The sequence below is a fragment of the Miniopterus natalensis genome, chromosome 15 (genome assembly GCF_054644295.1).
Source record: "Miniopterus natalensis isolate mMinNat1 chromosome 15, mMinNat1.hap1, whole genome shotgun sequence".
Lineage (NCBI taxonomy): Eukaryota > Metazoa > Chordata > Mammalia > Chiroptera > Miniopteridae > Miniopterus > Miniopterus natalensis.
This window is the reverse complement of record NC_142095.1, coordinates 160,477-175,678: the sequence shown is the minus strand read 5'-3', so window position 1 is coordinate 175,678 and position 15,202 is coordinate 160,477. Positions and strand designations below refer to the sequence as shown.

The 15,202-nt window shown below is 52.9% G+C and overlaps 1 protein-coding gene across 2 annotated transcripts in view; it reads left to right on the top strand.

Annotated features, from left to right (window-relative positions):
* Window positions 1-15,202, top strand: part of PDZRN3 (PDZ domain containing ring finger 3) — a 98,712-nt gene that overhangs the window by 12,886 nt on the left and 70,624 nt on the right. The window contains exon 3 of one of the 2 annotated variants that reach the window (XM_087824675.1): window positions 1,656-1,763. The exons of the other annotated variant lie outside the window; for it this stretch is intronic. Within the exon in view, the coding sequence (XP_087680801.1) occupies window positions 1,656-1,763 (108 nt within the window). The remainder of the gene's footprint in view (window positions 1-1,655; window positions 1,764-15,202) is intronic. 2 annotated transcript variants of the gene reach the window in all.

Genomic DNA, 15,202 nt, shown 5'->3' with positions numbered 1-15,202 from the left:
CTTGGGAGAGCCTGAGAGAGTCCAGATGGCAGTTAGTCCTGTGGGATAAATGTTGGGAAAAACACGTGCTCATTTTCGGCTGTGATTTTGGTTTCTTTGCATCATAGTTATAAACCTGTGTCTTTGCGGGAGGGGCCGGGGGCTGTGTGTTGCCCCCTTAGTTTCCGCTGTTGCACTTGAACCTGTCACTGAGCCTCGTCCAGAGTCCCACTCCCCTGTAGGAACACAGAGGCTTCAGTGCTGTTTAAAGAGGAAAATGTTGCATTTTCATAGTTATTTTTTAACAAACGGAGTTTTGTGTTTGCATGCGGAGTGATTAGGGCTGAGGTAGGTCCGCGGCATCCCGGCAGAGCGTCTCCGGTGCTGGGGACGGGGAGTCTCTGTGGAACAGCCTGAACTCTCCCTCAGATGGTTTTGTTTGGAAACCACACGAGCCGGGTGTTTAATTTATAAATCGCTGGGGCTCGGTGCACAGGCCTGGGGAGGATCCTTCTCGGTGCTGCTTGAAAAGTCGGTTGTGAACAAGCTGTGAGGACGCATTTTATGAGCTTGTGAGAACGTTTTGATTCTGAACAAAGGAAGGAGAGTGAGCAGGGAGCTCTCTCCTCTCCTGTAAAGTTTCCGTCCGGACTTGAAGACCCACAGGGATTCGAGGAGACTGCAGATCAGAAGTTAGTAGGATTGGGGAGGCGTGATGGGCCTTCTGATGCAAACCAGAGCAAAAGTAAAACCCCTACTTTCACGGTCCGATTATTAGATATTAAAAAGCTACTACGTGTTACTAAATTAATTAAAAGCATTATTAAGATAATTTAAAAGTGGTTCAGTGTCACTGAGAGCTCTTGGCTGGTGAGGACTGGGAAACGCTATCTGTGAGGCATCCGTGCAAACTCTGAGGAGTCATTTGGCAAAAGTGATCAGATGCGGGTGCCCTTTGCCCCCACGCTTCCATTGCTGAGGGTTTGCCCCACATAAATACTAGCAAAGGTATTTCAAAATGCAGGAGGAAGCCCGGCTCAGTTGGTTGGAGTCTCCTGGGCACCGAAAGGTTGTGGGGTCAATTGCTGGTCAGGGCACACACCCAGGTTGCAGGTTCGATTCCCGGTCAGGGAGTTTCTCTCTTGCATTGATGTTTCTCTCTCTGTCCCTTCCTCTCTCTAAAAATCAATAAACATATCTTCGGGTGAGGATTTTAAAAATCAATTAAAAAGCTTGCTGCAGGAAGGTGTTAGCACAGCCTGTCCGGCAGCCTCCCCTGGAGCAGTGCTCACATCTCCGTGTTGGGTGCTGCTTCGCTACGTAGGGAGTCCGGTCGAAGGTGGGACTGTTTAAAACCTCCACGGTTTTTAAAGTTAGGTGAAGGCGGCAGTGTGGGGGTGGACAGAGGGGCAGGTACCGGTGTGGGGGGGCAGGTTGCCCGATGGCGGAAGGACCGTGAAGGCAGATGGAGGCTGCTTGGGGGGAGGTGGCGGGGCCCTCTCTGTCCCCTCTGTGTGGTTTGAATTATTTTACCATTGTGTTCATTTCAGTATAAAACAGGAACCGGGGGAACGGACCACTTTCACTGCGTTGCCACTTGGGCTTTGCTGAGTGTGAGCTGTGCTTCGTGACCAGCTCGGCACCCGGCACTCACACGTGTGTGTTTTTAATCACAGGACAACCAGGACGGCTCGTCCAGTGAAGGAATCTTTGTATCCAGAATAGTGGACAGCGGGCCCGCAGCCAAGGACGGAGGCCTGCAGATTCACGACCGGATCGTGGAGGTGCGTGGACACGGGCCAGTGGTTTCATGGCTGATCCCGCCCGTCTTGTCTGCTCGGCGACTGGTTCTGGGGCCTTGCAGGTGGCTGGGCGGCAGGCGCCACTGTCCAGTTGTGTGGACCAGGAGGATGGCGGCTGTGCGGTCTAGGTTTTTGTGTGTGTGACTCAGAAGCCGACCGCCAGCGGTGTGGTCGGCGTGTGGTTCTCTGCTCGTGGCCGTGGGCGCGTTTGGAGCTCTTTGTGGGGGCCCTCGGCACCTGTGTCAGCATGAGTTATCCTGAGGTCCCGGGGCTCACAGCACGGTGGTTCCGGGCACCTCTTTCTCTCATGTGTTTGTCTTCGCTGCCTGTTGTGGGTTGTATAGGCTGGTTGTTCAGCGACTTGCAGCCTGAGACTGGTGTTCAGGACGGTCGCTCACCGTCCCTGACTTTGCAGCCTCAGGTCTTCACTCTCCATTTACCATGGGGCAGGCCCGTGCACCTACGAGGGTGAGGGGACCTCTGGGCCTGCACAATCCTCTCTAATAGTCATGGTGTCCCTGGGGCATCTGCACTGATGAGGGGAGCGAACCCCTCCTGCCTCCTAGTTTGGGCTCTTGTTGCCGAGTTTGAGACAAATGACTATTTTTGCGGGTGTTTTTTACCGTTCCGATGCTCTGTCAGGGGGTGAGTACATGAGCTACATTTGTGGGCTCCTGTGCGGAAAGACGAAACATGGGGCCCAGGGTGTGCGTTGGACCCTCAAGGAGCTTCTACATTAAATGGGAAACCGGGAAACAGCTCAGGCTCCTGGGTGTTCTGCTCTGCACATATTTGCTTGGCGTCTGTGTTTCTCAGGTGTTTTTTCGGCCCATTTCCAAAGCTTGGGCCGACCGGTGACCCGAGCCAGCGTGAGGACCATGTGGGGATGGGACAGGGTCTTGCTCTTCCTTCTCCTTTGGCCACACCCCAGTGGGGGACAGTGGCCCTGGGTGGCTCATCCTCACTTAGGTATTAAGAGGAGGCTGGGTTTTGTGTCAGGGACACCATCACATTGTCACACACTGTGATTTTTGAGGGTCCTTAAACTTGGGGCTCTTTATGCCAGGATTTGGGTCCCTTCTGCACTTGCTGCTCGGAGTTTGTTTGTGCGAGAGTCCATGTGTGTGCTGCCTTGTTTTTGAGAAGAAGGCATTTCTGAGCCTTGTTCACAAGGTGAGTGCAGCTCCGTTGCCAAGGGATGGGAGCGCCCGGCTCCTCTCAGCAGAGGGTTCCACCCTGTGTCTGTTCCGCAAATGAGCCTGCAGCTGGTGGCGTCTTCTCCTGGCAAAGGCGATGCCCCTGCGCATGTTTGGCGTGTTCCGGGAAAGTCACGTTCCCTGGACAGTGTGCAGAATGCTGACCGCGTCCGGTGCTGAGAGAGGCTCGAGGAGAGAGGACAGCTTCCCGTTTCCTTCTAAGGGCCTGGCCGTGACGGTGACAGAGCTGAAGTGGTCATTTTTGCACCAGTCTTGGTGCCTGAGGACAGTCCCTTCCATGTAGGAAGCAGCCAAGGAAACGCGGTCACACGGGTAGGACAGTAAACGCCGAGTTGGGTGCCATCGTTTTCAGGGACGCTCCCTTAACCCTTAACTTCAGTGTTGGCATGTTATTCAAGCGCCAACCACACGTTAACTCTTACTACTATGGTCCTTTAACTACTGTGTTTTGACAAATGAGACTTTTTAGATTGCTTAGTTAAGAACTAGTGGAAAAAACAAAATAAAATACCTATACGTGGCCCTGCTGGTGTGGCTCAGGGGTTAGAGTGTCGGTCCCCAAACCGAAGGGTGGAGGGTTCGATTCCCGGCAACCAGTGTGTTTCTCTCACATCCATGTTTCTCTCTCCCTCCCTCCCCCTCTCTCGCAAAATCAGTGAAAAAAAATATCCTCAGGTGAGGGTTCACAGCAACAAAAATAGGTGTACGTGTGACTCCGTGTGAACAGGTGCATGCATGAGGCTGAGCGAGTACCTGTGGGGACGTCACACCAGTAACTCGCGGATGTTGCGCTCACTGTGCACGCTCCCTCGTTGGCGACCCGAGACCAGGGCGGGGGTTTCCAGCTGTTTGGAATGTAGTGTTTCGTGACCTTGGTTTCTGCTTGGTAACAAATGAAAGGAGAAGCCCGGTGGTGTCTGAGGTGGGGGAGGCGGCCTGTGTTTGACAAGGGACTTAACTACTCGTGAGGCCTGTTCACAGGGAGTTTGGGTTAATTTGTTTGATACATTAAGTAAACTACGGTGTCGTCTGCTGAGGTCACTGCATTTAACAGAACATCAGGGGGCTCTGATCAGAGAGAGCAAGGGAGGAAGTTTCCTTTCCTCCTTCAGTTTGTTTGAAAGTCAAGTCCGTGGAAGTGTTTGTTGTTTTTTGCCATAATTAGAGCATTGAAGGCATCCAACTTGAGCTGTTTCTGGCCTTTTGGTATAATCGATCCCAGTTCTAAATTATATTTTAAAACATGAAGTTGTAGGGGTTTAAGAAGACCTGGGCAGGGAACCCAGTGTTGGTTAGCAGCATGGTGTGAGACGCACCAGCCAGGACAATAGGGACAGCACCCTGTCATCTCCGGGGGCCACAGGTGGTGTCGGGATTAGCCCGAGAGGCGAGCGCTGACATCCTGGGCCCGGAAGAGGGCTCCTTGGGAGTCAGATCTGGCATCTCACACTGACCAGCAAGCGTAACTGAGTGTTTCTCAGACTGGTCACTCCCACCTCCTGCTCAGTTCTGCATGTGTTCCCCACCTACTCTGCCAAATGCTAACGTGTTTCTTACAGCAGTGTGCTTTTGTGTCACCTGAATTAAAGGGAACTGTGTGTCCTGATCGTCCATGAGTCATATTCGTGGCTGTAAAGAGAAGACAGTAAAATAAATACAGTGAAAGCGTGGAGTCTGCCCGAGCCTCGCTTCCTCTGGGTTTGCAAGCAGAGTCCTGCGTATTGGATGTCAGGGTGGTGACGGGTCTCTGGTGTGGGTTCCGCTTTATCCCCGGGCTGGGTGATGGTTAATGACATGCTTGTGCTGTGAAATGCGTCGCGATGCAGGATTCATTCACTCCCGTCTGGGTGTTCCATGTAGATCAAGTTAATTTACACTATGGTGTGCAGGCCCAGGCGGGCTCTGTCCCCAGAGGTAGGCGGATGTTGGGGACAGAAGGACTCGCTCACCTTGCCAGAGGCCTTTTAGCGCCACCCAGAGTCACGTACCCGGGTGCCAGTGCTCCTGGCCTCCCCCACATCCCGCTGGGGGCCTAGGGTGCAGCCACATTAGTCTGGTCGGGTGAGAAATGAGCTTTGAGAGATTAGGATCCACTACAGAGAGGATTAGGTCCATCAGCTTGAGGAACCGCAGAGGCAGAAAGGTAAAGACTGGTGTCATGGCTGGAAATTGGGGGATTCATCTTTGATGAAGCTTTGTTTCGGTGAATGTTTGGAAAAGTGTGCTGTCGTCAGGCTTTCTGGTGGGAGCTGAGTGTGGCGTGTGCCCTGGTGGGTTGGCACAGCCAGTGGTGACGTGAGCCCCCCTGAGGCTGGACGGTGGCCCAGGGAGCATCGGCAGATGGTTTTGGTGCTGACCTTGTGGAAGAAAGAGGTTGTATGTACAGCCCAGTGTCGCGCTCGCAAACCTGAGTGGTCATGGCACACGTGCAAAACTGAGAAACAAGCTCTCAGAAACTGAGAGCGTTCACGAGGTGTTTACCCTTCCACGGGCAGGCTGGGCTGTGCTTCTACTTTTATTTGTTTTTGTTGTTGTTGTTACTCCACACACGAGGATATTTTCCATTGCTTTTCAGAGAGAGTGGAAGGAGAGAAAGAGAAACATTTTATTTATTTATTTTTATTTTTTAAAAATATCTTTTATTAATTTCAGAGAGAGGAAAGGAGAGAGAGAGAGAGAGAGAGAGACAGAAACATCAATGATAAGAGAGTCACTGATCAAGCCCACAACCGGGCATGTGCCCTGACCGGGAATCGAACCCCGATCACCTGAATCCTGGGTCGACGCTCAACCGCTGAGCCACGCCTGGCCGGGCGAGAGAGAGAAACATTGATGTGAGAGAGACACATCGATTGGCTGCCTCCTGCATGTGCCCTAACTGGGGCTGGGGATTGAACCTGTAACCGAGGTACGTGCCTGTGACCCATAGGGAATCGAACCTCTGACCCTTCGGTGTGCGGGCCGGTGCTCTGTCCACTGAGCAACACGGGCCAGGGCTATTCTGTTTTTTAACGCTGTCTGCTCACCTCTCAGTTGCTGCTCTCCTGGCTCACTAACGGGCAGTGGCCAGCAGTTTGAAGGCTTTGGAGGCCAGGGCTGTACTTTCCTTGCTGGCTGCAGACGTCCTTTATAACATTACGCTCCCAGGTCTCCCGCCTGCTGCTGGCTCATCCAGGTCCTCACCTGCTACCAAACAGGGGAGTCAGCTCTGATACTTGACTATAATCTGGCCTCCGCATCCCGCCTCTGTGGACCTTGTGGGATGGGGGTGTCCCTGTGAGGTTTGCAGGGGCAAGGCCGGGGTGGGTGCCGCTCAGGGCACACTCCTGAGCAGGGACACGTTGGCCGAGCTTTGTGTCTGCTGTGCTCCCAGGACCCTGCATTCCTCCTGGTGTCGGGGGTTCGCCCAGTAAGCACCTGTCACCTGACTTGGAAATAGATTTTCAGGTCACAGGGCCAACTCCTGAGGGTAAAACTGCAGGAGGTCAGACAGGAGAAGCAGGAGAGGCAGGTGACCTGTGTCCCAAGGTCTCGGGACATCGGACCTTTGACAATAGGCTGGTGGAAGCCAACTGCTGCCCAGCAGGAATAGCAGAGGCTTTAAATAGCCTCCGCTTGAGTGTGTGGGGAGGGGCAGAGGATTCAGGAGCTGGGAGCTGCTTTATTTGGAAGCGAGTGAGTGAATGTGGCTGTCACAGGGCAGGCATGAGGACGCCCTATTTTTGCTTTTTTTTTTTTTAAAGACAAATAGAAAGGTGTCGTAAGAAAATCAGGTGTCTAATTTTTGAGCTGCCACTCTGAGTTTTATTTTATTGTAATTTATGTTTTTTTAAATGGACTTTTAGAGAGGAAGGGAGTGGTATAGATAGAAATGTCAATGATGAGAGTCATTGATCGGCTGCCTCCTGCACGCCCCCTACTGGGGATCGAGCCCACAACCCGGGCCTGTGCCCTGACCAGGTCAATGCTCAACCACTGAGCCACACCAGCTGGGCTTCACCCTGGGTTTTATAAACATGACAAGCAGCTGCATTTCCGGCTTCCAGGCTTCGTGTTTCACTAAAGACCGTTCTTGTCTGCGCAGCCGCAGGTCCTGGAGCTGTGTGCTCCGTGGTTAACGCGCTCACCACCGTGTGAGTTTCCCTCGGCCGGTGCACGTGCTCCTGTAGCTGAGCCTTGCCCAGCAGATGTGGGGAATGTTTCACACGGGCCTGTCCTCTGCCGTCTCTGTGGCTTGGGTCTCGTCTTCCTGTGGGACCATTTTGGCAACACGAGATCAGTGTGGCTGAGTTCTGGAAGGTTCCTTCTCCCGCTTCTGTGTCGAGTGGGCCTTTTTCTGCCATGGGAGTTTCATGTCTCCCGGGAAATAGTTACATTGCCAACTTGCTTAACTAGAGCAGGTTTCAGGGAAGCGCTGACTGGTGGAACCGTGTGACGAGGGGATGCGACGCGGGGTTAAACTGAGACCCTTGGCTGATGTGCCGGGACCCAACCAGCAGGGCCATGAGGGCAAAGCCTGTCTTAGCAAAGAGACTCATGTCACCTTTTTACTGTTACTTTTCTGCTAAAATGTTTGAGATTCGTGTTCTGTCCTCGACTAGTGAGAAAAGTGACCATGTCCTTATAGAATTCATAGGAAGCTAACAACAGTGTAAATGTTTATATAAACTGACAAATCAAGAATTTAATAGGCGTTTTCCACGTCTATTTTCTAGTAACGTTTGCAAACAGAAAGCGTAAGACTTGAATTCCTAAGCATAGAACAGTAAGACTCAGAGCAACTGTCCCAGCTTTTCCTTTAAACGCCTGAGCCAAGAAAGGAAACTGAAGTTGTCCAGAGTTGGGCATTTGCTTGTATGTTTACCCACCAGCCAGCTTAAAACGGCAATGCTATCTCTCAAAGGTGCGGGGCAGCCTGGGCTCCCAGGAGACGAGCTTATTACCAAGAGTCGCTGCTCATTGCTTCACGCCCACAGGCCGGGGCCTCCCCACCAGTGTGCTTTCGAGGAGCCCTGCCTCCGGGTAGGACTCAGATGTTCCCGAGTTAATTTTCAAACCCCGGGGCAGAGGGGGCTGGGAGGAGCTGTGTTTCGCCGGGTGTACGCAGTCTCTTTCCCAGTCAAGAACCACAGAGCTGTTGTCACTCCGTCATGAGCGAAAATCGACCTTTTATGTAACAGTTATCACCAGGCATGACCGAGCGACTCCACGTAAGGAGAGTATTAACTTAGTCACGTCCCCAAACGTCACCGCACGTCACATCACGCTGTGAAGTCAGCAACGTGTGTGGAGATGACCTTGTGACCCACACGCACAGAGGCGTTGGAGTAAGTGTCTTGAGAACGTGTGTGGTACTTGGTTTGTTCTGAATTTTCTTTTACTCCTTATAATTTAGTGTGTGATTCTTTCTCCAGAAGTTTTACTTATCTCGAGGACATTGATTCTTTCTTGTGGCTCCCGCAGCTGTCACTGAGTGCACAGTGACCCACACCCGTGAGAGGCGGATCTGCGAAGCCCCACATCTGCGGGACCAGCCGGCTGTTGTTCTGTCAGCGAGTGTGGTTAGTCAGGGAGAGCGATCCAGCCAAATGCAAAGCGTGAAGATGGGTGATTTCAGCCAGTGCTTTGGGGAGCTGGCGTTTGGTGTCCATGTTGTTTTCTGACAGCAAATTATCATGAAAAGATGAATTTCTTAGTACCAGGGGGGCTTAGGACTCTACCTGCATCCGTCTAAAACCTGCTCCTGTACATGTCGTTTGGCTCCTTGATGTCCCTGAAGCGTCGGGCCAAGGCCTCCTTGTTGGGAGCGTGCAGCCAGGAAGGGTTGTCATCTTCACCTGAGGAAGGGGATGGTGACAGGTGCAGCTCAGGTCTGAAGGACGAGGCTGGCCGGCCTCCGTCACGTTCGGGCAGGTGACACCTGAGGAAGCTTGATTCCCTAGACCGCCGGGGGGAGCTCTTGGCAGAAAACCAGCTGCTCCCTAGCCTGGCGTGTGCCTACGAACAGGTGTGCGGACACCTGTGATCTCTTCTGAGGGATGTCGTTATCCTTGTGAAACGTGAGCGTGAAAACGAAAGGGGTTTAGTTGGGTTTTCCTGTCCTTCCCTGTCCCTCCTTCCTCCTGCTGCTCCTCTGCTCTGCAGTATTTTGCCCCAGCTTCCAGATCACGTGACTCCGTAAGTGATTTCTGCAGCCAGCGTGTGTCTGGGAAGAGGGTCACTGCTGAGCTGTTGTGCAGAAACTGGTTTTGACCAACACAGACAAAATCACAGAAACAACTGGATGGTCCTCAGAGCTCGGCCCCGTTTGTTTATTCTGAAACCATAGAAAACACAGGCAGTAAACGCTGACATTTCTCTTACTGATATTTTTGTTGATGTATCGCCTCATGCCAAGGGAAATGAAATAAAAATAAACCAATGTGTTCACAGTTTTTAAGGCAATCGTATTGAATTACAGAAGTCCTGGTTTTTGCAACAAGGATGGAACCCTTCACAGCTGGGAGGTTTTCTGTGCGTTAAGGAATCAACATTTTAGGACCATACTTCAGACGAGTGACGCCTCCCGGCAGCCTTGGGAGAGCCGGGCGGTGTGGACCGTCCTGTTCGACCTCGGGCTGCCTTAGGGTTGTGTCGTGACTGAACTGATTGTTTAGCACAGACTGGACTGCGGGCACAGAAATGGGCGAGATGCGGGGAAAACATGGATTCTGTTGAAAAATGACCCTCACGTCTTCTAGGTTGAGTCAACATTGGCCGTGGCCTTGGGCTGTTTTGCAGGAATAAATGTGCTTGTTGACTGAACTCCTTGACTTCATTTGTTTTCCCAGACGTGCTGGGGAGGCTGAGCAGGCCCCACCTAATTAGCCTGGTCACGTGCTCAGCTTGGCTCTGGAGGCTTCCACGGCCCCAGCCAAGAAGGTACTTCTGTCCCAGGCGGGTCGTCACGGTGCTGAGGGGATTAGAGGTCCAGAGGCTCTGAGAGAGGGGTTAGCACGTGCTTAGCGGGCAGCTTCAGCCCTAGGAGGCACTTACTGTGGGATGTTTTCTCCTTTGGAGGCGAGTGTCAACTATTGGAGGCTCAACCGGCTCATTAATCCTGACAACTGTTGCTGCTCTGTGATGTTAGAATAAAGGGTATTTGCCCTTTTAATGTCAGGCCTCCCTGCCTCCCCCACACCACTCATGTCTGGGGATGTGCTAATGGTCCCCCGGCGCCAGGAAACTCGTGCTGTGGCTGAGCCATGAACAGCTTAAAAAAAAAAGTGTCACAAGGTGGGTTAATTTTAGTGCTCCGTGGGGTAATGACCCATGGGGTGAGGGTGGGGGTTCAGTTATATTCTATGGTTATTTTAAATCTTTAGATGGTGTCTTTGGAAGGCTGGAAACGGCCCCTAACCCTGGCGTTTCACAGTGTACGGGGCTCACTCAGTGAAGGGTCAGATGGTCAGCGTTCTCGGCTGTGGGGGTCGTGAGGTCTCCATGGCAACTGCTCAGCTCTTCCTCTTGGGGGAAAACAGACAATATGAGGACACATGAGCTTGGCTGTGTCCCAATAAAACTTTATTTAAAAAAATCAGGCTGTGGCCCAGTTTGTCTGCAGGCTGTGGTTTGCTGATGTCTGCTGAGAGCACCGTTCTGACAAATTCTGGCTCTGTGTCCGGATCCCACTTCATGGCTGGTTTGCCCTCACTTTGCCTCCCGACACCTACTGTTGAGATGGCCGCTTGCCATACCCCGTGATGAAAACGATGAATCCTGGGGCGCATGGTACACATAGTCCTTCCCTGGCAACTGGAGTCACTCCCAGTGTTCACCCTGGGGCCCTGGCCTGCAGGGACGGTCACCTGGGAACCTCAGGGGCCTCTGGGACACATGGGACAACAGTGTTTGCACAGGCCAGCTGTCAGCAGTCTTGCTATCGGCTCAGTCACAAGCCCCAGTCCCAGGGACACACTGTGGGATGCGCCGTTGAACACAGAGCTGGCAGCCTCCTTTGCTAATGAGCCTGTCGTTTATCCAAGTTCCCTCTGGAACCGTTGGAACCCAGGTGGCACCCATACATGGCGCCCCCAGGTGCAGGAAGTTGCCTGCACTTTGTCAGGTTCAGGTGGCAGGTCTTGAGTATGGTCTCCACTCCCTCCCTGGGCCCTGGGGGTTGGTCGTGCTGCTGGAACCAGGTCCCTTGTTGTCTTGGGACTGCTGTTCTCTGAGCTGCTGCTGCTCCGCAGTGACTCAGGTGAGCCTGGGCCGGGAGTTACCTGCACTGTGACCTCAGGAATGTGCAGCGTGATTGACGGTTCACACAGGCCCCCAGCAGCTCCATTCCGCGGCCGGGAGCCCTGGAAGAGGCCTCACCCCGAGAGTTAGACGATGCTTCTGATGATGTGTGTAAGGGTTGCCATGGACTGATGGAGACTCCTTCTCTCTTTCCACTGCCGGGACAGACCTAGCATCCGATTCCACCCAACCAGTTACCACCAGCCGTTCGACCACACGGACTGTGGTACGTTGAAAGTTTATTAAAATCTCTGAAACACGGCAGAACACGGGACCACACGTTAAATGGGTCAAAATGTAGATAAAACACAGCTGGGAGCACACAGATTTGATGTTTTATTTTTTTATTATTGGTTTTGAAAAAACAGTAGCTTCGGAGATCTGAGTTCTAGCTGTTCACTCCAGCTTGCTTATCCGCAGAAGGAAGATGCTAAATGGAGTAATTTTTAATGTTTTTTGTATGAGTCAATTTCTACTGACATAACCTAAGTAATTTTCAGAAAACTATCATATTGTCCCTCACTCAAGTTAAGTATTAAATTGCTTGAGACATTTCCCCCAAACCTAAGCCCATCTCCTGGTCTCTGTCCTGCCCTGTCCCAGCCTGAGGACTGCCAGGCCCTGCGGGGGGGGGGGGGGGGGGGGGGGCATTTCTCTCTGGGCCTGAGAGGCCCCTGAGGAGGGGCTTGCGGAGCAAGTCTGAGTCTGTGCCCCCAGGACACAGTGACATCTTGGGGCTCCTGGGGAGTGGGGCTGCCCCTCAGGCAGCTGTGGCTTTGACTGGAAAGGTGTGTGGCCTGGAGCCGACCCCACCGCATGGAGTGGCCTTTGAAAGGTGTCTGTGGGCACAGACTGTTTACCTAGGAATCCTGCCCCCAGGAGCGAGAACGGCCTCAGCCGTGCCCCTCTCTGAAGGCATTTGCCAGAATCTGTCTTCTCCTCGGATGTTTGAGGATTTATAATGAAACACAGCCCTTCTTAAATGAAAGGCTGGGGACATAGAGCAGTAACGCTGATGCTATCGGGTTTTCAGATAAGGGTCTGTCACAGAGGCCAGATTTATGGTGGGAATGGCTGCGCGGGGCAGGCGGCGGGTCCCTTTCCCACCACTGCCTGGCGAGAGGAAAGGGCCATGGAGACCGTTTCCTTTGGAGTGAGTCTCTCCGAGGTCTGCGGTGGGACTGCGAGGGTGCACTGCGTGTGGCTGATTCACGTTTTCATTTCTCTTTGAGGAAGGTAAAGTTTACGCTTGTGACAGCATCCAGTCCATACACAGACGGAGTAAAACGATGCTTTTACTTTAGGGTTTTCACACAAGTGGAAACAGGTAGCTGGGGTGATTATAAAATCAGGGCCTTTATAGCGATACTGCACAAGTGTTCTCTCCCACAGCCAGGTAAATAAAAAATAATAAAACGCGGGCAGGTTTATGTACAGGATGCTGAGGGTGACTGGGAATATCTGGGATCCAGGAATCCGCCCGAGAGAGATTATGGGGCTCGGGGTCCTCTCTCCTGGGCACCCCCCTCATGCCCCTGGGGACTGAAGACGTGACACCTGAGGGCTGGGGACTCCTCCACTGTGGGCAGGAGGGCTCTGGAGCGACGGGCTTCCTCACCGGGGACTCGCTCTGCCGAGCAGGCTCTGTGGACGCCCCGTCCCGTCCCCCGTCAGGAGGTGAACTCACAGTGCGGAGTCTGGGGCGGGGGGTGCAGGTGAGGGCGCCTGTGCCACTGAGATCAGCCACAGTTCATCCCAAGAATGTTATTTGTGTGCAGCCTTTACCTTGTGGCTCGTATAAGAATGAAGCATCCCTGTAATTACTGTCATCCCATAAAATTCGCGTCTCCCGTTTTGTGATGTGATCACGCGTCCCCTGGACTGCGTGTCCTTGGCTGGCTGGTCAGTATCCGCTTGTGTACTGATCCACCCCGAGTTCTCTCTCGTTCGTTCAAGAAGCCCCGAGCCCTCCACCCGCCGGTTCGCGTCCCTGGCGCTGCGTCTCGTCACAGCCGAGAGGACGGGAGTCCTGGTGGGCTCCCGTCCTCATGTCTTAAAATGTATTTTTATTGTGTTTTTTTTTAAAGTGGTCTTTATTATTTAATTTTACTTACTAGTCTGTCTCTGCTGTGAGAATGTCCCCTCCATGAAGGCCAGGTCCCCTTCCTCGTGTGGGGTCCCCGAAACACCCGAGGCCCCTCATTAATGAATAAGTGAGGACAGTGGGAGCTCAGGATTTAAAGGCAAAACTGGTCCTTGAAAGTTTATGTTCAGAGGCAGAAAGCAGAGCGGAGGAAGGTGAGCGAAGTGTGAGGATTGTTGTGAAAACACGTTTTTCAGAAATGAACCAGTTGTATACTTTGATACGTGTGTTTTTCTGAGTAATGTCTGGTAGGTGAGTAAGACTCGCCTTGGGGACTTTCATAATTCAGTGAACTTTGAATGAGAAGCAGTTTCAGCGCTTGGGAGGAGAGCTGATAAAATCTGTTAAACCTCCATTTGCTTTAACCCCTGAGGAAGCTTTGAACTTAGGAAACCAGGCCATGGTTTCGAGCTTTTATTTTTTAGTTTATAGATTTTGTGGTCACTGGTTTCCTTGATCGTTCGCACGCCCCTGTGTGGCTGAGAAGGCTCCTCCCTCCGTCTCCATCCTTTTGCCAGTTGCGGGGTCCTGCACACGGCAAGGATGACGCGTCCACGGGACGTGGGGGCGTCCACACCACAGGGGAGCAGGAAGAGCTCCCTCCTCCGTGGTAGGTGTCCCTGCTGCCGGCGTGCCAGCTTCTTAGAACTCGGTCCTCTGATGTCCTGCCACCCGTTCTGGACGTCCTTTCAAGGGCAGGTCTGATGAACAGCTAGATGCTTCTCTTCTGTTTTTCCACTGGTCCAACTCGGTCACTTTAGGTGTTTGCTGCTCTAACCAGTGGAGCTTTCCCTTCGACGTGGCTTAAACACGTTATCTTAGGCACAAGGCATGGGCGAGTCCCAGCTCAGTGACCTTGTCAAGGACCCAGGTTCTTCTCGGTCATCGTTAACCTGGCAGCTTGGTCTCCTCATGGTCAACAAATGGCTGCCACAGCTCCTGCATCCCACCCACACTCAACTGCCTCCAGAGACCGCGGGACATCGTGTCCTTCTGTCTCCATAGGTGTGAAAGGAGCTTTCCTCGGAGCCCTGGGCCAGGCTGCTCCTCCAGAGAGGCTTGTGGGACAGAATGGCTCACGTGGTAACCCAGTTATGTGGCATAAATGACCGCGACCCAGGTGGACCTTTTGGGGTTTGCCCACTTCTCTCTGAGGGTGACTGAAGTGTGGATTGTGGATTGCCATTAAAGAAAAGGTGGGGGAGCCCTGGCCGGTGTGGCTCAGTGGTTAGAACGCCGGCCCACACACCCATGTCTCGGGTTCAGTTCCCTGTCAAGGGAATTGTTGGGTTGTGGGTTCAACCCCAGCCTCGGTCAGGGAGTGTGCGGAAGGCAATCAGTTGATGTGTCTCTCTCACATCGATGTTTTTTCTCTCTCTTTCTCCCTCCATTCTCTCTAAAGTCATGTATAAATATCCTCTGGTGAGGATAACAGAGGAACAAAAGAAAGAGAGGAGAGGTGAGAAGAGCCGGGGCCAGTGGCCACCGCTGCTCCAGCTGCCGCAGGGTGACGCCCTGGAGCCTCTTCGTGGGTGTGTTTGTTGCCCTCGGGTAATGAGATGTCACAAAACGGGGCAGAGTGAGGACTCTCTTGGTGGCGAGGCCCCGCCGTAGGTTCACGTTTTCTCCTGGGGGTTTTGTGGTACAGCCTCTGAGATGAATGCTGTGCTCACAGGTCGCGGGAATATCTCCGTGAGTCTTAAACTCACACTTTGGTCCGAATGTGGGAGGTGAGCACGCCTGTGCACCAGGGAGGTTTTCTGCGTTCCCTGTCCTACAGG